Raw genomic sequence first — 20,695 nt, forward strand, 5'->3', positions numbered from 1 at the left:
TAGAGAAAACTGAAAACCTTGATGTTCAACAATGAGGGAATACCCAAAACAGTGACAGTAACAAGACAAATGGCCCTTGGCCGCAAAAACAATCTGTAGAAAGTTTTTTTCCAGTAAGACAAAATTCCTCACTGGTTTTCTCTGGCCCCATTACTAATCATTAGCATTAAGAAAACAGGTAGGTAAAATTTCCTCCCAAATTTTGAAACACAATTTGCAAATTCTTTTTTAAAGGATTCATTCAGAAACTAAAGATTATTTATTGGCTCATACAACATTAAAGATACAGGCTTTCTCCTCCCCTTACTTCCTACCACTCCCCCCCTCCACCCATCCCCACCTGAAACCTGCCTTAGCTCAGTCTTCCAGGCCCAATCAGCAGTGACTTCTAAACACTGGTCTGCCTACACACACCACCCCCCAAACCCATAACACTTGCGTTCCCTTAACACTGTTCCTGCTAGCGTTCTCCATTCTTTTGAATGCAACATCCATTTAAGAATTCAGACAACAGTGGCCATTCATCCCTTTTCTCTCCCTCCTCCTTTTCATTCTTGAGGCCCCCGATAGAAAATTTAGGAATTAAATAATTCACAATATAACCAGTTAGGGTATCAAAGTAATAAGCAACTTCTAAGCCTGGTATCAGAATCACATTGGGCATGTGATTAAGGTGCCCCACTTTTAGGCCTAGAGTGGGCCTTAGGAGTCGTCACCAGTGGTTCTCAATCCTGGCTGCACAACTGAGGCATTTACGGAGCTTTTAAAAGACTTTTAAAGCTTTTAAAAGACGTTGATGCCTGAGTCCCAACCACAGAAATTCTGACTGAGGAACACAGTGGGTGCCCAGTATCTTATATTTTTTAAATTCCCCACTTTAGGAACCTTGCCTATGGCAGTGTATGTTCATACAGCTTGGCTATGAAAAATTGAAGTGGTCAACACAACATGAAACCTCACTGCTCAAACTGTGGTTTCAGGACCAGGCATCGATATCATGAGCTGGGGGCATGAACTAAAATTCACATTCTAGGCCCATCAATTTGAGAATCAATCATTTAGACCAGTGTTGTCCAACAGAACTTTCTGTGATGATGAAAACATTCACCTGCCTATTTAACAGGGTAACCACTAGCCAAAAGTAGCTAATGAGAACTTGAAATGTGGCTATTGAGACTGAGGAATTTTTTATTTAATTTAAATGTAAATAGTCACACATGGCTATGACCTATTGTGCTGGACAGGTCTGATCTAGATAATTCACTCTGGTCGGAGGGCATGAATTTACGGACCCAGATCTATGAATGCAAAAGGAATCCATGAGGGTCACTGGCTACAGAACTGTCTTCTCCTTGTAATGAAGACAAAAGCCAGGTGTTAAAAACAATCCATTTATTGGGTTTTAAACTAGTTACACAATGGAAATAATCAGTTTGGCACTACACTATACAGGGATTACGCCTGTGTATGCTGACACTTAAATACTGTACCAGGACCTCTGCTGTGCTTAGGTCTGTATCGAGTCATTCAGCAAGTAGATACTAAAAAATATACCGTAGTGTTCCTTTAAGGAAGACTGTACAGGGCGGGCTGCAAGATGACATTCACCAACTTGTGAATTACTTGAACCTAGAAGATACCTTGAGTTCTATAAACTGGTCATAGGCAAACATGTGGTGTTCGCATTTAGAGATGCGCACAAAAAGTGACATAAAAGTTCAGACATTCTAACGATAAATAAACTCAAAAAACCCACACCTCAGCTTTTGTAACATGAAAAGATAAAGAAAATAATTTAAAAACACAAAAAAAATGGCATTCAATTGGTACAAAAGCCAAAAAAATCACTATAATAAAGAGCTATATGTGTATCTTTACAAATTAATTACACAATGGTGTTGTGTAAGAGGTTGCATCTGTACAAAGTCTTGCCAATGCTATCTCTACAGTTTATACAGTGTTTTACATCTATGTAACACTTATTAAACAAGTCAAATAAATATTAAGACTTATTAGTCTCAACGATTCTGCAGGCAAAAAAAAAAAGAAAAAAGGAAAAGGAAAAAAATTAAAAAGAGAAAAAAAATTACAGAATTTCCACAAACACAGCAGACTTCCATTAGTCAAGTGTAACAGTTTTCAAAGAGGGTCAAACAATATTTGCAAAGAATACAGGTAAAAATCAACCAGTCAGGGTTTTTATTGTTGTTGCTGTTTATTTGCAAAATCACACATTGTATACATATATATCAATCAAAAATTTATTCACCAAACCCCTAGTTTTTCAGCAACTGCTCTTCTATTCAGCACCAAAAACTCCAGTCTGTGGGAAACACGTGGACACAGACTTCACTTCTGTGTCTTGGTCAAGCAATCCATCAGGTCCTTGGCTGGGTTTAAGACTTGCCCTCTTTTCCTTCCCTCTTCATGGCTCTCCAGACCCAAGGCTCTCAAGGCTTCAGATTTATGGCCCACAGGCCTACTACCATCTAAACCCACGGCCATTTGGAAAGAATTCAAAATAATTTGAGATGAAGGAAATGACAGGATCTGTTATTACAGATGGGCCTTCTCCATTCCAAGTAAACTGTTTCGTAATGTGTTCCCAGACTCTGTCTGGTCTTGGATGCCATGATCATACTGGGTAATTATCTCTAGTCTGAGACATTATAGCTTTGTCTGATGCCTCAAAGAAAAAGTGATTAATATTCCAGAAATACTTCTGGACAAGTTAGGAAATCAAATGGCAGCTGAGAACCTGTGGAACGCAGACTAATGAGACCAAACACAGAAACCACCAAAATGATGAGAGCTCAACAGTGGCAGGGTTTTAAAACCTGCAGAAAGCCACCACAGATGGTACCTGAGGATCTGGAATTTTTGATGAAAAGAGCTCGAAGTGAGGACTACTCATCTGTATCAAGGAGGAAAAAAATTTCAGTTAGACAACAGGACATCCAACTCTAAGAGCCCAGTAAATGAAATCTTCATTCATCCTATCTCAGTAGAAAGGTTTCTGGGTCCTCCCTCTTTAATACAGAATGGATGATAAATACTTAAGAATCCAGATGAAATGTTTTCACAACTGTAGAACCTAGAATCCCTACGACAACCCAAAATGGCCAGGCCCCACTCAGGAGGCAATTAAGAGTAAGATCTCTTTTCTTTTATCTAACCATAAGTCCACTCATGTATAAAGGCCCAAAGGCAGTCACATCAATTCTCTGCTTAATACCTAAAGCAGAGAAGAAAGGATAAAATGCTCTGGGAACTTAACTTCCACTGGCCATAGTAAAAGTCATGAAAGAAAAAACTTAGAAATACCCGCTTCTCAGTTATCAAACCAATGACATTTGAGGATGTCAGACTTCTTTAAACTTTGCTGCCTCACCTTTCTATGCATAATAGCAGGGTGACACGAGGAGATCGGTGAGAACAAGCAGCTGGTCATCAGTGAATTGCTGTTTGTGTTCTTGCCAGTTGTCATGGTGCGTCCTTCGGAAATTGGATAAGGTCTTTTTTACAGTCATCTGTAGAGTAGGCAACCCACATACATTTTATTTTAACCTCTCCAGGGTTATACTTAGGATACCTTTAGCTAAATAACAATCCTTCTAGACTTCAGATCTTACACTTCACCAAGAGCTACAAAACCAATAAACCAATCTTACGTCAAAAAGCCACCAAGCTTACTTCTTTAGAATTAGTACCAGCTGCAATTTAGGACAAGCGACCAGAACTCGCACCACATTATTAAACCAGTTTCAATATATACTTACATCTATTTATCTTGAAAAGGACCAGGACCAGTCCTATATGCAAAAGGACCTTGAAAAGGACAAGGTCATTGGTCTTCCAAGTTGTTTAATGTAGGAACACAGGTGTTCACTAAATAATACCATCACATTTTCCTGTTTAATATGAGCTCCCAGTTATATACTTCCTAGATATAAAATGCTAGTGAAATAGAAGCATAAAATTTATTCTGACAACACTGACAACACCTTACTTCCACTGGAGTTGGAGGGACAGAAGCTATGGTAATTTCCTTGTTACCAAAATATCTCAAATATACAGGCAGCAGGGTCTCTGCAAGATTTTAATGATTATTGATGAGTAACTTGGGTCTGGCAGAGGTAGGAGTAGTAGCTTTATCAAAGCAGAAGATCCAGAGTATAGAGATTAGTATAAATGGTTTCTTACAAAATATCACTGATAATATATGTGCAAAGAAACTAACAAGGGAGAATTTTACCTCAATAGGCTGAGGATCATTCAGGTGTGCACTGAGATTCATAAGGAGCTGGGGCATCCAGGTGGGAACATCGTAAGGACTAGAAAGAACACATGCACCAAGTCCCAGCACCCCGGCATGGCGTTTGACCAACTCTGCAAAGAAAACAGCAATATATGTGCAAATATTTTCAGGACTCTATTGCACTTGCTACAGTGAAATAAATTAGTTTTCGATCATGCTAGTTGTTTCCAATGTTTGAATTTCTGCAATTAAAAATGACTGTATGCACACATATCAAAAACAAGATTTTAAGGCTAAACTAAAAACATCCTATAGCCATCCCTCAATGACAGCATAATTATATTTAGGTCCAGAAATGTGTCATGTATTTGGTAAAACTAACATAGTAATGGCTTTTTCTGAGCAATTCATATCATACTTGAAAGTGCAATCCCTGATCCTAAAAAAATCACCAGTCAAAATTAGATCCCACTTTTCTGGATGTGACCACCTCCTACAGAATGCATCAATTCATTAAGTAAACACAGCGTGAATGTGGAATGTCTGTATTCCGCAAAACAGAACTGCTATGTGTCTGTATTCTACGGGGCCTCTATTCTTCCTTTTTAGGGACAGAAGTTACATTAAAGTGCTTTCAAATTCTCATTGTTTTTTAATAAAGATGTGTGCATGTATGTGTTTGTAAGTCTATTATATGTGTATACATGAAACGCCGTGGATAGGGAGTTGAAATTAAGAAAAAGGGAATTTGTAGTAGTTATAAACAATGCCATTTGGTTATAACAAAAACCTAAAACTACTTTGGTACTTCATTATTAAAAACACAGTTTTCAAGCAAAAAAACTAGAATATATACTGGTATTTTATTGGAAATTGCTATTAGGTAACTATATGACGTAATCAAAACCCTGGTAGACACAAAGAACAGACTTGTGGTTGCGGGGCGGAGGGGTAGGCAGGAAGGACTGGGAGTGTGGGGTCAGCAGAGGCAAACTATTAAATACAAGATGGATAAACAGCAAGGTCCTACCGTAGAGCACAGGGAACTATACTCAGTACCCTGTGACAAACCAGAATGGGAAAGAACGTGAAAAAGAATGTATACATGTATAACAGTCACTATGCCGTATAGAAATTAACACAACACTGTAAATCAACTATACTTCAATGAAATTAAAAACAAAATTAAAACCTTGCTATAATCAGTATTTAAGAGCTTCATATTCCAAGCATCTTCTGCAAATTCAGTCAGCTTCCCACTTACTAATAGTCTATGTTTTCCATTCTTGTGACTATTTGTAGATAACAGTGGCAAGATCGGATGCTTCTTTGCAATCACATTTAAATTTCTCTTTAAACATGACACAGTCATCAGATCTCATTCTCTTGTTTACCTTCATGCTCAATTAGAGTGGAAGCTCCTGTAGAATAATGAGTGCTCTCATCCTCTATCAAACGCCTAGGGAAGTAATGATTTTCCTCTCTCCAAATGAAAGCAAGGCTTGTTTTGTTTAGTTTTTTTCTCTTAATACATTTACACATAAGTTATAAATTCTAAAAACAAATATTTTAGATCCTCCAAAATAATTCTGGATACCTCTCTTTATAAAGAGATTTCAGGTGGGTGGGTACTGGCTTGATTTACTACAATAGTTGTATGCAGCCGTGTACACATTCCTTTGTACCTCTCTCAATTTCAGCTTTTACACCCCAGGTCTTGCCTTCCATATGCAAAGCTTCTCAAAAGCAGGGTCAGCTATTCCCGGTACCTAGCATAGACCTAGGCACATACAAGCATTCGATAAATATTTGTTGAGTTAAGCCTGGTTAATTCCCAAAAGGTGTTTTCCATCAGTCTTGTTACCTGCAGAAGGAATCGTATTCGGATCTCCTATAAAACCAGGGTCTCGTTTCCTTTTCTTCGGTAGTTTTGTTTTGCAAAGTTGCTCAAAATGAATCTGCATAGGACTGTCCATGGTAAGGAAGTTACACTGTAACAGACCACTTAAGGTGGTAGCAGCCATTTCTCGAACCTATAGAAGACAATCACTTCCATTAGAGCCAAGATCCTAAGCCTGGAGAGGTGAAGAGAGTGGTAAGGGAACTGGGGTGGGGATTTTCCCTGATATTTGTATACAAATTGTGTAAATGCTCTTTTGCAGTTTCTTAATAGAGATTTCATCAGATTCTCAAAGGGTCTGTGACCTCAAGATGGATGAGTCACTACACCAGGTTCACAGAAAGTTTAATGGTTAACCATGCTATACAAAATTAAATTTCTCCATACATTAATTATTTTCTTACTGACTGAGAGTTCTTATCTGGGGTGTAACTGTAAAAGCAGTGCCAGAGCCTAACATTAAAATAAAATTTTCCTAGACTCTACATCTCTTAAAACAACTGTTGTTGTTGTTTTCACTGGTAATATACAGGATAATTTCTATAATTGGCATACATAGTAGAGATTTATATCCATTTTAACTCATGAATTTCACAGGCTGTTGTCAGACTATAAATACAGTTTATAGAAGTACTAAATGAAGAGTGTTTAACAGTCCATTTCAAATTGAAATGGGAACTCAAGTTTTGGGAAGACAAAAAAGCTGTAAAAAGTTATCTCAAATATATCACAAAAATTTCTGCTAAATAGTCGTAAGGAAAGGCAATAATAATTCGAAAAAAAACACTCAAATGCTTTGCTACTTATTCATTCAAAAGACTTTTTCTTAAATTTTTCAATGTGACAGTTTGGGGGTTCTTAACATATTCTTTGCTACTTTTATTACATTATTATATGAAATACATTATAAAATGTTTTATTACTTCATACTTGGTTGCATTATTTCCTTTCATACCATGATTTATTTTTATACTCAACTATCGACTAGAATGCTTTCAACTTCTCACTACTATGCTACAAAACACTTAATTTATATAATTTTTCCATATTGCAATGTATTTTCTTAGGACATGGCTAATTCTAAGAATTGGGCTTACTAAATTTCAATGTATCTCCAATTTAGTACTATTAATTTTGTGGCTACTGGTTGCTTTTCAAAAAGCCAGTGCTAACATATACTATGATACAAAACTAATGGGAATACTAGGTTTTAACTTACCAACACTGGTTATTATTATTACACATTTTTGTCTTTGGTGGGTGGAGGACGTGAAACTAAGAGTCTCATTGTTTTAAGTTTGTATTTCTCTGGTCATTAAGAGAGGTTTGACTTTTGTTTACTGCTTATATTGTTTTCACCCATACATGTATGATACCACCACCACCATCTACTCCTCAAGGTCTTAATGGTCTTATGTTTTTCTCTAGTTTGATGCTTGACCAATTAAACTGATGAGTTTCTAATATTCTTGTGGTCAGATTTGTCCATCTCTGGATCTGTGAAATCTATTGACTTAAATACTTAGAATGTCATTCTCGGCTCACAGTTCACATAAATATCCAAATTCATTTCTCCTACTTTCTCTAAGTAAAAAGTATGTGTTGGGGTGGGGGTGGGAGTGTATCTACACTATATCTGGAATACACTTCAGTGTGAGATGTTCTCATCTATTTTTTTTTCTCCAAACTGCTATCAAATTACCCAAACACCTCTAACTGAATTGTTCTCTTTCCCAGTAGTGGCATCTACTTTTGTGATATTTTGTTCCAAGGGTCAGTCTGTACATGTCTAGAATAATTAACTTCACAAGGTAAGCAAAAAAGGTATTTAGCTTTTTATCTATAAAAAATTTCCCAACATTTCTAAAAATTTTCCTTTAAATCTAATAAAGTTTTCTTTAAACATTTCTCATTTAGATTACCACAAAGTTTTTTTTCCCCAATATTATCATGAATACTTCAGGCTAATTATTACTGATATTCAGTACCACATGTTTTAAAACTGATAGTTTTAATAAATGTCATGCCTATGTTTATAGTAACAGCTAAGTTTAAGCCTACTACATGGAATAAAATACAAGAATAATCTATAAAAATGTTCTAAAACAAGGTCCAGAAAACAGTCGGTTTAGCTATAATATTTAAAGGTAGGAAACACTGACTTTTGAGATTTCCACCTTTCCATTTCCATTCCTTTAAGTTTAATGAAGAAAAAATAAGAATAGTCTAAAAAAAATTTACAGATAGCTGCAAATATTTTAATCAAAGGCTGTCAGAGTTATAACCACTGGGTGAGTACCCTAGGAACTGGACATATCTGCTCCCAGAACACAAGAAAGCTGGAATGCAGAATGCATAGATTCATAAGGGAGGTGGAGAAATTTCCATTCCCAGTTTCCTAGGGATACAAATCTATTTTCAGTGCTCTCAAATAAAATACAGATAATTACTGGGAGTGCTCCACTATATGGAAAACCCATAAAGTCCATAAAATAAAATAAGCAAACATTTCACAAAATTTTCAATTACATTTTCTTTACCTAAGGCCAATTTAGACAGTTATATCTTATTTAATGCTACTTCAGCAAAAAAGCTGACTTTAATTTCTCTACCAAGGAAAATAAAAAGGGACAGCAATCTTATCTTAAATCTACTGAATAATAGCACCTATGTGTAGATTTTCATTCTCTTGAAACTGCTCTCATACACATTCCTATTAGCCCTTTAAAAATCAGTAAGGTAAGTAGAGTATTATCACCTGCAATTTCATAGATTAAGAAAATTTTGGTTCATAAATGTTATCTGCCCAATTGCAAAGAGAAGCCAGAACAAGAACGTGTCCAATGTTTGTTTCCATCTGTACTACAGGAAATGATTGGGGTATCAAAACTAATCACATAGGGCTATGTTAAAATTAAAGTTACTTTTACTTTACATATCAGTGTGTAAATACTTCTTAAAAGAGGTGCCATAATGCTTTCTTTAAATTTATTAAATTTCGGCTTGCTATAACCTAAATTTTACCTCTAGCTGTTCATCCTCCAAAAGACTTATAACCAGCCACCTGATGTCTTTAACTGCATCTTCATTGTTTAGGAAAATAAAGAGGTTATAAAATACCATGGTCTGGAGGTAGGTCAGTACTGTATATCTAGCATGCCAAGAACTGCTTCTTGCTGTCTGTGGATGAGAAATTAGTAGAAATAATGAAAACAGTGCTGACAAGAACATGAGATGACAGTGAAATGACAAATAATATATACTTCCAATATAACTCTACTTTTACAGGTACAGCTAGAGCAAGCTCATCTTATACTTCCTTCTAAACAAAAGGTTGTACAAGCTATTTCAGGTAAAAGTTAGTTATTCTGAATGTATGAATGAATGGTTGAGAGTAAAGGGAAAGGAACACAGATAAAAGTCAATTTTAGAAGAATTATTTATAATTAATTACTCTTAAATCCTCCAACGCCTGCACATTATTTTATTTTACTTTTGATAGTAGCTGGTAGGGTAATGAAAGCAAACAAAGTTGAGAACTACTAAATTCTACTGCAAAAAAATACCATTTGAGGCTGTTAAAAAATATCTTTCAGGGGAAACCATGGGAACATGTCCATTTTTTATATTATATAACACATGTGTAACCTACATAAAGCTGAGCACATAGTACACTAAAAATACAGCCACAGGACTTCCCTGGTGGTCCAGTGGTTAAGACTCCATGCTTCCACTGCAGGAGGCGCAGATTCAATCCCTGGTCGGGGGACTAAGATCCCACAGATCCCACATGCTTTGTGGCACGGCCAAAAATAAATTAAATAAATAAATAAAAATGCAGTCAGAAAATATATACTCACTTAGGTCTTTCTACCACAGATCAGAAAATACAAGTGAATAAAATAAAGGGGAAATGGTAAAAGAGAATGCCCACCCCCTCCCTCATAAGCACTTTGTATCCAAGGTGCTTCAATAATTAGCTCTTTATGTATATAGAAAATTTAGGGTTGAGTGACCTGCCCAGTGTCAAAGAAGTCGGTGGCAGAGCCAGGTACAGATTATAAATCTGTTTCTTTGGTCAACATATGTCTCCTCTCAAACTAAAAGAAGATTCAAAATGAATGCAAGTATCAGGTGTTGTGTGTACCTCAGCTGACTTTGTGAAATTCTTAGAATTGTAAGCCAAAGATATAAGTGTTTGATATACACTCTTACTTGTTTTAGCACCCGAAGTACCAAAGGCACTTGATGAGGGTAAAGCAACCCCTGAGACATTAGTGATAAACATAACTTTGCATCTCTTTTCAGTTCATCATAGCTATTGTCATTTTCCACTGGGGCAATCTAGAGAACAACAAAAAAAACCCAAAGACATAAAGTGAAAAACAGCCAATAAGTACAAAGGCATCCTTACATAAAAGAAATTCCATTTTTAATTTTAACAAGTTCTACAGAAAAATCCAAACATACAGAAAAATCCAAACATACACAAAACTAGAGAAAAGTATAATGAATCCCCATGAATCAATCACTTCTTCAACAATGACAAATTCATGGCTAATCCTTTCATTTTTTGCTACCCTGTAGTTCCCCATCCCCCAATTAAATTATTTGAAGCAAATCCCAGACATATTTCATCCATAAATATTTTATTTTCGGGAATTCCCTGGCAGTCCAGTTGTTAGGGCTCTGTGCTTCCAGTGTAGGGGGCACAGGTTCAGCCCCTGGTCAGGGAACTAAGATCCCACAAGCCACACAGCATGCCCCCCGCCAAAAAAAGTTATTTTTATCTCTGAAAGATAAAATCTCTTATTTTAAAAACCTGTAATGACATCATACATAAAAATTCATTACAGTTAAAATATATTCAGTAGTGCTCACATTTCCCCAACTATTTGATGCCTGCATATACCAGATCCCACTTACCGTGAAGGCCTAAAGGAGATTCTCAACCTCAATATTTGTATATTCAGGTTAACTGTTAGGCCCGTCACTAGCAAATTATGCAGTACAGCAATCTAATGATACACATTTTTCTGCAAATTTCAAGTGGATTCAAATAAATCATCCTATCAACCTCATTCTCATATACTATTTGCTTTCTGATTTTTTTCTGAGTGAAGAAAAAGGGTGGAACTCCAGCTATCCCAACATTCATTGCACATTACCCATTTACGAACATATGAGACCATGTTCCATACCACTGTGTATGTGGTAGTGGAAAAAAGTTTAAGTACCACTGCCCTAAAGACAAACCATATCTACACCAAGGACCTACAAGTAACAAAGACCTATCTATACACTAATGGCTACTGTCCACTTTTATATCCCAAAAGATCCCAAAGGTATCCATGGGTATCAGGCCCTACAGAGCACTTTAAGAAGTATTTTAGTAGTGAATCCTTTGAAAATTTCCATAAGTGTTATCTTTTTGAAATTTCCTAAAGACAAAATACATCATGGCAGATGAAAAGTTTAGCATGCCATTTGCAAATAAACAGTAACAAGGGCCCTCCATCTTAAATAATAACTGTATTGACCAATAATTGTCAAGTAGTGGTGATGTTTGTGCCAAGCCTTCCCAATTTGCAATAAGACCAGACTGTTTTCCTAACCACAACCAACCACAGCCATCACTACCAACTATAATTTTGGAAACTACTATATAATCTTAGTTTACTAGCTTTATCCACTGACTGGAGAGATGAATAATTAAAACCACCTCAGGTTATATCTTGCACCAAATAATACTTCAATATGATTACCAGACACAAGTTATTTCCTGCAAATATTTGCTAGAACCAACTATATATAGTGGCCATTTAGCAATGTAAAATAAATACAATATACTGAACATTTTGATTTTCAAATTTATTATACATTGAATTAAAAAGTCAGAAATAGCTATATTCAAAAATGTCATTGTGGCTTTTTATTTTTAAAGCTATCAGTATTTTCCTAAACTATTACTTGAAAACTGGCTCTCACTGAAACAATGTTCTGTCTTTAGACTTTTCATGTAACCGTCAAGAACCTACTCTTACCTAATATTAGAAAGATTATTTCAACAAATATTTAACCACTAACACCTAATGATTTTCCTGTGACTATTCTACCTTTCAGAGATGAAAACAAATCATACACAGTCTGAAAACCTATCAACCATCTGATGATAATTATAAAGGGGATGCATTTTTAATTTCAGACATAAACTTACCTTAAAAAACAAAGGTAGAAGCTGAAGTTGTTCAGTGACTGCTGTAGAGAAGGATCTTCCCGCACTTGCCATCAGCCATTTCAATACTTTATGGAAACAAACACAAAGAGTAAGTCTTTGCTATCCAGTTAGAGACTACAAAGTAGAGGGATTCTATGCTAGTATCAGCCACTCTGATAGCTCTTCAATGTAAAGAAAGAGGTCTGTGTTACTTCACAAATTAGATCAGCAGTGTGACAGGATCCATAACAAATGGTATCAACTAATCTAGCGGACTGAAGCCACCCTCAAAGAATGAATCAGCAAATTATTAATGGTCTACAAACACTCACACAAAGTAAAAATTAAAACTAGCCTTCAAAAATCCTAACAAAGCAAAACTGATGACTAAGTTAGTTGTTTATACTTAGAATCCTTGTAAAAGTTTTAGATATACAAACAACAGGGAACCCCCAATAATCAAGACAATTTTGAAAAAGAAAAGTTGGAGGACTCACAATTCCAGATTTCAAAACTTAATACAAAGCTATAGTAATCAAAACAGTGTGGTACTGACATAAGAACAGACATAGAGACCAATTGAATAGGCCAGAGAGCACAGAAATAAATGCTCACACATATGGCCAGTCAATTTTCAACAAGAGTGCCAAGACTATTCAATGAAAAAAACGACAGTCTTTTTAACCAACGATGCTGGGAAACTGGGTATCACAAGCAAAAGAAAGAAGCTGGATCCTTATCTTATATCATAGACAAAAATTACCTCAAAGTAGACTGAAGACTGAAATGTAAGTGCTAAATCTATAAAACTCTTAGAAGAAAACTTAAGGGACAAACTTCATGACACTGGATTTGGCAACAATTTCTTAGACATGACACCAAAAGCAAAGGCAACAAAAGAAAGAAGAGGTAAATCAGACTTCATTAAAATTAAAACTTTTGTGCATCAAAGGACACTATCAAGAGAGTCAAAATGGGAGAAAATATTTGCAAATCATTTTCAGATAAGGGACTGATATCCAGAATATAGAAAGAACTACAACTCAACGACAACAAAACAACCTAATTCAAAAATGGGCAAAGAACTTGACATTTCTCCAGAGAAGAAACAAAAATGGAAAATAAGCCAATGAAAAGATTTTCAACCACTAGTCATAAGGGAAATGCAAATTAAAACCACAAGATACCTTCTTCACACCTATAAGGAGAGCTACAGTCATAAAAGGTGTTGGCAAAAATGTGGAAAAGTTGGAACCCCTCTGCACTGCTGGTTGGAATGTAAAATGGTGCGGCCACTGTGGAAAATAGCTTGGTGGCTTCTCAAAAAATTAAACATAGAATTACCACATGGTCTAGCAATTCTGCTTTCAATACCCAAAAGAATTGAAAGCAGAGACTCAAACATACTTCTACATTAATACTCACAGAAATATTATTCACAATACTCAAAAGGTGTAAACAACCTGAATGTCCATGAACAGATGAATGGATAAACACTGAAAACATTACACAAAGTGAAAAAAGCCAGACATAAAAGGACAAATATTGTATGATTCTCCTTATATGAGATACCTAGAATAGGCAAATTACAGAGACAAAGTAGAATGGTGGTTGCCAGGGGCTGAGGGAGGGGAGAATGAGGAGTTATTGTTTAAGGTACAGAATTTCCATTTTGCAAGATGAAAAGAGTATAAAGATGGATGAAAGTGATGGCTGTATAACAATGTAAATATATTTGATGCCACTCAGCTGTAAATTTTATATTATGTACATTTTACCATAATAAAAAGGGGAGGGGGGAGAAGTCAATAGGATAATCTAAAATATCTGTTTTTAGAGGGAGTTTCTACTAAGTTTAGCCACTCACTAGTTTTTAAGAGTTTAATGCCCTGGGTTCGTTCATCTTCTTCACCAATTCCATTTTCTTCCATAACATGGTTCTGAATTTCTTCATCTACATCCATGAGGGGTTTCAATTTATCTAGAATTCGAGCAGTAAACTCAGGGACACGAGGGGATGCTGTTGGTGCAGTGTTTGGCAAAGAAACATCTATCATGAATATATAGGTCAGCACACTGTAAAATAAAATACATATAATAAGAAGAGATCCCACATTATCAATAAAACTAAGGTTCAAAAGTATGACCCAACCAAAGTAAATTTTCCCAAGACAATCCCTAGAGAGGGTCTTGTGCCTGTGCACACAATTCTGAGGTATTAAAAACTACAGTGTGGCGACTACTCCCCACTGGCTTGTGAGCACACTACCATTCTATTTTACATTCAGAGACTCTTGTCTAATGTCCCACAATACAATATAAAACAAAATCTGAAGAAGAGGATATCATGAAACTCAACAGTAACATAACCAGTATGTAGTACTAGACATTAAAATTGGATAAAAAGAACTCAAGAGGTATACCACACCACAGAGAAAATAATACCTACCTCCCTATTCTTTCCCTGACATTTTTGTAAACCTGGGTGAGTTTGGGTTCCAAGTACTTCAGCAGTCTATGCAATAGCTCAGGTACTCTCCACTCCTGCTGGGCAAGGCCACCTTGTAAGACATAGAGTCGACTAAAAGTAAAGCACAGTAGAGTTGTGTTAGTGCCCCTCTCTGCCTTTACATGTTTTTTTTTTTTTTTCTGTGGCATGTGGGATCTTAGTTCCCTGACAAGGGATCAAACCCGTGTCCCCTGCAGTGGAAGTGCAGTCTTAACCACTGGACCGCCAGGGAAGTCCTGCTTTTACATGTTGACAGTATAGATTAATGATGTTTGTATTCCACTTAAAATTGTTTCATTTCCAAACTAACAATTTAGAATAGCACCTTTAGGAAGATTTTATTAATTTTTCTACATCATTTTCTCTGTATCTCATTTCATATCCACTGCTATAAAATCAAAGGAAACAGTGACTTTAGAATACTCATTGAGTTAATTTCTAAGCATCAGAAGTTTCCTCACTAATTAATAATAATAATAAAAAAATTATTCTTCTTGTTACAGGATTATCTAGATTTTGTTCTCTTGTTCAGTAATTTTTGCAGCTCCTTATGCCCAAGTATATTTTTCCTTAAAAGGATTACTATCTTCTTTCCTAATAGGAAACAGTGAAAAATTAGAACGTGATAAAGAAGTTAGTAATACTGTCATGGTACAAAAAAGCAGTCCTGATATAAAAGATGTGACAGCAGAGTAGGCTGGACCTACTTTATGTTTGAATTGCTCAGGCTGCCTCCAATTCTCCTACTTGTTCTCAATTGAGAAATAACTGTATTTAGAATCATATGTTGTATTGAATTGAACTATGGTCATCTCCCAGAAGACAGTGTTACATTATGTAGCCTTTAGGAGTACAGACATTTCACTTCTACTTATACATAAAGAACAAAGATGTTATCTTTTGTTGTAAAATCTTTTGTTAACCTCATAAGCTTCCTTCTTATTTACCATGCATCTACAAAGGATCCTCCTTCACCACTCAGTGGTGATTCCAACAGCAGCTCAAAAAGCCAGTGAAGTTTCCGGGGATCTCTGCTTTCCTGTGTTGAAAAGATAAAGCAGCAGCAATTAAAACAGAGGTCATACAATTTTTCAAATAAATCAGACATCATTATTTTAGAAATATAAATAAATATAAGTATAGAGGAAGAAAATCAAACTAAAACTCATAGGCAAGTCAAATCCAAATGTATTCTTATAGCTCATGTTAGAAAGACTAACAGTGAGAAAATTGTTAGCTAAATGGACTCTCTTAAATCAAAGTATAACTGCCCTGGACATAAAAGGTGTCAAAAATAATACCTATAACCTTGTATCATCTGGCTTTTACTGTATGTAAGTTACACTTCTAGATATAGGATTTGACTTGTCATTTAATCTAAAAATGCAATTACCATGGCAGAGAAGGTATAACAATCACTTAAGAGTTATCACTCAAGGCTTATGTAAAAAGCTAAACAGAACCATCTCCAGTCATGTAAGATGATAAAATTTCAGGATTCAAGAGGTATAATGAGATTTTACACATTTTGAGACATGGTATGAAACAGTTTGAATAAATCAGTGAGACACAAAAATGAACTTACACAGGACGTTGCTATACAAGTTCCCCAGTCATTATAAGTTTCTACTGTAATGTTGGACAATGCTGTTCGAAGCAGAGGACACAAAAGCTCCGAAAGCTTCTCCACCTACTCAAAACAAAATACACAGGAAAAAGTTAATGATATTCAGAACATTTTTCTTCATCCTTTTCTGCAAACACACACATACAAATACACAACCTGATACTTCCTTTATTTCTTAGAAGACCCAAATAATCCAAGAAAGTAACTTCACCATGTTATCATGATACATATCCAGGTAACAAGGCCATCTTTTTCCAAAAAAATAAAACAAAAATCAGAAAAGAGGAGACACTTTATATGGTTTCTTACAAAATCTCTCATACTGTTAAAAAGTTCTCTCTTTAAATGTTGGACTGACCTAGTACACTGGGCTGAAACAAAACCTCAATCATCTCTGTATTTTGCATGCTTATGGAGGTCACTTGATTGAATCCCAATATAGGAAGCAATGACTTTTCAATACAATTTAGTATTAGCCTGAAGTATAACCTTTAAATTCCAAGTTTGGATGACTATAAATAGCATTTTAAAAGTGTTCAGTTATACAGAAACTGTGAATATATATATATGTGTCTAAACACTAAACTGCTTCTCACAGTTTAGTGAGAACACAAATCACCTTGCGATCCTGATAAAACGCAGATTCTGATTCATTAGATCAGGGTGGGACCTGGGATCCTACTTTTCTAATAAGCTCCCAAGTGATGCCCAAGCTGCAAGTCCATGGACTATACTTTAGTCAAAAGGACCTATGTAGGACAAATGGGGAGAGAGGGCTTGGGATAAAATTTCCAGTGGTAGCACTAGGCACTGAATACAAAGAAAAAAACAAGCTATATCTTAAATAACTTATACGGAAAGGAGACGTGTTCTAGAAATGAGGTAACTCAAAAATGACAGAGACAGGATGACAAGGATATGTATGGACACGTTTAAATAAAATTGTTTCATATGTGAGCAGGAAAATGGCAATATTACAAACTAACGAATACTTTACATGATTCGAATATGTATAACTAAATTAATATATTAAAAAGTGTTGATAATCCTCCTAAAAAGTATGTGTAATTAAGTTTACCAGAAACAATATTTGCATCTTTTCTTTGAAAAATGGCAGCCTACCTTTTACTCAGGCATTCTGGACATTTTACCAGGTTATTTTCAGTCTAGTGCATCTTGCTAAGAAACTAACCTTAGGGTGGATATGTAAAACTTAATCTTACAATTAAAAAGATGGATACTCAAAACAAGGCTGTCAAACTCAAACCATCTACGAGACCAAATGAGTAATGTAAATTAGCACAGAGGGTAAGAGAAAAGATTTAATGAGAGGCTAGAGAGTGCCTCAGGAAGGGAGAAACCCACGCACAGCCCCAGCCAACTGATACAGTGCAGCAATGCGGGGCCAGTACTCCACAATCTTCCCACTTCTCAAGAGAAACGAAAATCCTTTTTACAGGATGGAAAATAATTCAGATTTTAAAAGACATTCAATGCCACCTACAGACCACGACTTTGTGACCTATACTCAAAAGCAATATAAAGTTAAACATTTCATATTTTAGGTGTTAACATCTTTTTCTTTTTTTAAAAGATGTGTGTGCCCTCGACGCAGCCGTGAATATGTTCTGATAAACACACAACCTGCTGTCCACCTTAGAGCTCACAGCACCACGGGCTAACCCCATGGAGACGAGACAAGCAGGTAGGACCACTGTCCGCCCCGCCACTGCCCCCATCAGCTGCCTGCCCGGCCACCTGTCGCCTTGCTCCTCCTGAGGACCGCCAGCCCGAGGTGGCACCGGAATGCTGGCAGAGGGACAGTGGTGGTGGAGGCTGAGGGACTGAGCTAGGTGTTAATACCTAACGCGTTGGGAATTGTTGCATAAATGCATAATACAGCTTTAAGAGGGAATGCACTGTACAAATGACATCACCTTTTCAAATGTCCAATGTTTAGAGCCTCTGATTAAACCAGCTATAATTTCTGCAACACATCGCTGCGTGCTCTCATGTGAATCTGAAACCAAACGTTCTAAATGGGGCTTCAGAACTGGCAGGAAGGCATCATCAAAATTTCTGAATATACCCTACGCAAATAAAAATAAGAAAGTTCTTTAGTACTCAAACGAATAGCATCTCCAGTATCACATGCTTATATTTGTTTGCTGTTATTACTACTGTGCTTAAAAAACTCCATATTCTCCCCTATAGAACTTAACTGTTTTAACAATATCTGTAAGTTGAAATGGTAAAAACACTGTCATTTGCCACATTACATTAAAATATGATCAGTGAAAGAAAAATTAATTTCTAACCTTAAAAATACCACACACACCTCAAAAAAAAATCAAATAAACATGAAATGCACATAGTCTTGTGGGTTTTGGTTTTTTGCTTCTACTGCTAATTACAAATATTAGAGATAAATACTAAAAAGCTTGTTTTTTTTTGAGTCCTAGACCTTAAGCCAAGATGAATATGATAGGCATTACTTCCAGAGTCATTTTAGATAAAGATAACAGATGACTAAACTCAAACTTTGAACAAATACTTTAAAACTTATGAACCTACAAATTGACAGTCACTAAGCTTTATGAAAAGGGTATGTAAATAACATAGTTACCTTAAAGAGGCAAAAACGTCGAGGATTAAATTTATCTTTTCCTTTTCTGTCTTCTAAAGATAGAAAAGTAATTAACTGTTCCACAAATTTAGGATCAGAAAAATGATCAAATATAATCTGTTCTGCCTGTAAAGTTAAAAAAAAAGAACATTCAGGGATTAAAATCTATTTAAAAACATGATTCTGAAAACATTAAAATTCAACCATAAAGATTTGAAACTCAACAGTAAGTTTTTATTTTTGTTCTATTCTAAAGAATTTTTAGTTCTCATAGAGCCTTTCTGGAACCAAAATAATATTGCCTCCTAAAAATGCTAAATCCTAAGAATAGCTAAAAGTTTTCCTTCAGCTCTTCAAGTTTGGATTCCACTTCTCAAACTGAGAAATAAAACCAAAAATGTTCTGCTTGAGAAACGAAGACTTAATGCTATTGTGCCAATTTCTGTGCAAATAAGGAAAATCCTCCAAACTGCAAACCAAACCCCAGCAAAGTATTTCCATATTTATAAAATATCAGCAGTTAAAAGGTAAACTTTGCTCAGAATTAGAAAATAAAAGCTACAACATTAACTTAATTAAGAAAGACATAAACCTAAAAGCCCTTCATCAACTTTCAAAATGATAAAGAAGTTCTACAAAGACTAAGAAGTTCCAACTTAAATTTACAAACATCTATTTACTGAGTATCCATCATTTATACGCAATAAAAAAATTAAAGCCAGTACCCGAGTGCTAAGTAGGTAGTAACTTGGGAGTGACCTTAGATATAGAAGACCTGTGCTAACTGGTCCTAACAGAAGGGGGGACGGTTGGGGGGGAATAAGGGAGCGCACATTTACCAATACTTATTATGCTGCAATACACAAACTGGGGGAAAAAAACCCATGAACTTAGTTTGAAATATAAATCAGGGGCCAAAAGTAAGATGCATCTGAACCAGGTAAGTGTTTACACGTGGTGAAATTAAATGCTTACCTCTGTCAAATCCTCTCTGCTTCTGCCCAGCTTAGGCTGCTCTTCCACACCAGCATAAACAACCATATTCCTACACAGTAAGAGTTTATATTTGTAATACACATAGGAAACAACATTAGAGCTTCTTGGATAGAAAGCATTAGAAGGCACTTCTAATGAACTCTAATGAGATGCTAAGTTGTGGGTTACGAGCATATCATTCAGTCTTCCACCTTAAAAATCTTAGGTCATTGCATCCTAATGACATACATTATTGGTGTCAATAAGAGACAAATAAGTATTTCTTGGGGCTGGTTTAGACATGTGTAGTATTAATAGGTAGGAATATAACTTAGAGCAACTATTAACAAACTCCTTAGATGTATAATAGTGGACTAAGGAAGCCTAAGGGTTTCAGTGGAAAGGAAAGAGGCAGGATGAGGCATAGCACTGGCAAGAACAAAGAAAAAGAGGAAGAGGGAAGATGGAAAAAGCTAGAGATTGTGTATCTCTGGTGACAAAGTACCTCTAACTGCTTCAACTGCCTCAGAACCTCCCTAGAAATCCAGATGATAAAACAAATTATATCAAAGAGAAGTTGTTT

General features: G+C 35.8%; 1 protein-coding gene across 1 annotated transcript in view; it reads right to left on the minus strand.

Annotated features, from left to right (window-relative positions):
- Positions 1-1,375: 1,375 nt before the first annotated feature.
- The window catches only part of PSME4 (proteasome activator subunit 4), a 101,960-nt gene continuing 82,640 nt past the window's right edge, over positions 1,376-20,695 (minus strand). The window contains exons 34-47 of the mRNA XM_032652499.1: positions 20,113-20,182; positions 19,138-19,263; positions 18,449-18,601; positions 16,470-16,574; positions 15,832-15,923; positions 14,825-14,956; positions 14,243-14,451; positions 12,376-12,461; positions 10,374-10,502; positions 9,183-9,338; positions 6,123-6,291; positions 4,256-4,389; positions 3,392-3,530; positions 1,376-2,914 (exon numbers count right to left, since the gene is read on the minus strand). Of these exons, the coding sequence (XP_032508390.1) occupies positions 3,396-3,530; positions 4,256-4,389; positions 6,123-6,291; positions 9,183-9,338; positions 10,374-10,502; positions 12,376-12,461; positions 14,243-14,451; positions 14,825-14,956; positions 15,832-15,923; positions 16,470-16,574; positions 18,449-18,601; positions 19,138-19,263; positions 20,113-20,182 (1,696 nt within the window). The 3' untranslated portion in view covers positions 1,376-2,914; positions 3,392-3,395. The remainder of the gene's footprint in view (positions 2,915-3,391; positions 3,531-4,255; positions 4,390-6,122; positions 6,292-9,182; positions 9,339-10,373; positions 10,503-12,375; positions 12,462-14,242; positions 14,452-14,824; positions 14,957-15,831; positions 15,924-16,469; positions 16,575-18,448; positions 18,602-19,137; positions 19,264-20,112; positions 20,183-20,695) is intronic.

Source organism: Phocoena sinus, chromosome 13, assembly GCF_008692025.1.
Source record: "Phocoena sinus isolate mPhoSin1 chromosome 13, mPhoSin1.pri, whole genome shotgun sequence".
In the NCBI taxonomy this organism is placed as follows: Eukaryota; Metazoa; Chordata; class Mammalia; order Artiodactyla; family Phocoenidae; genus Phocoena; species Phocoena sinus.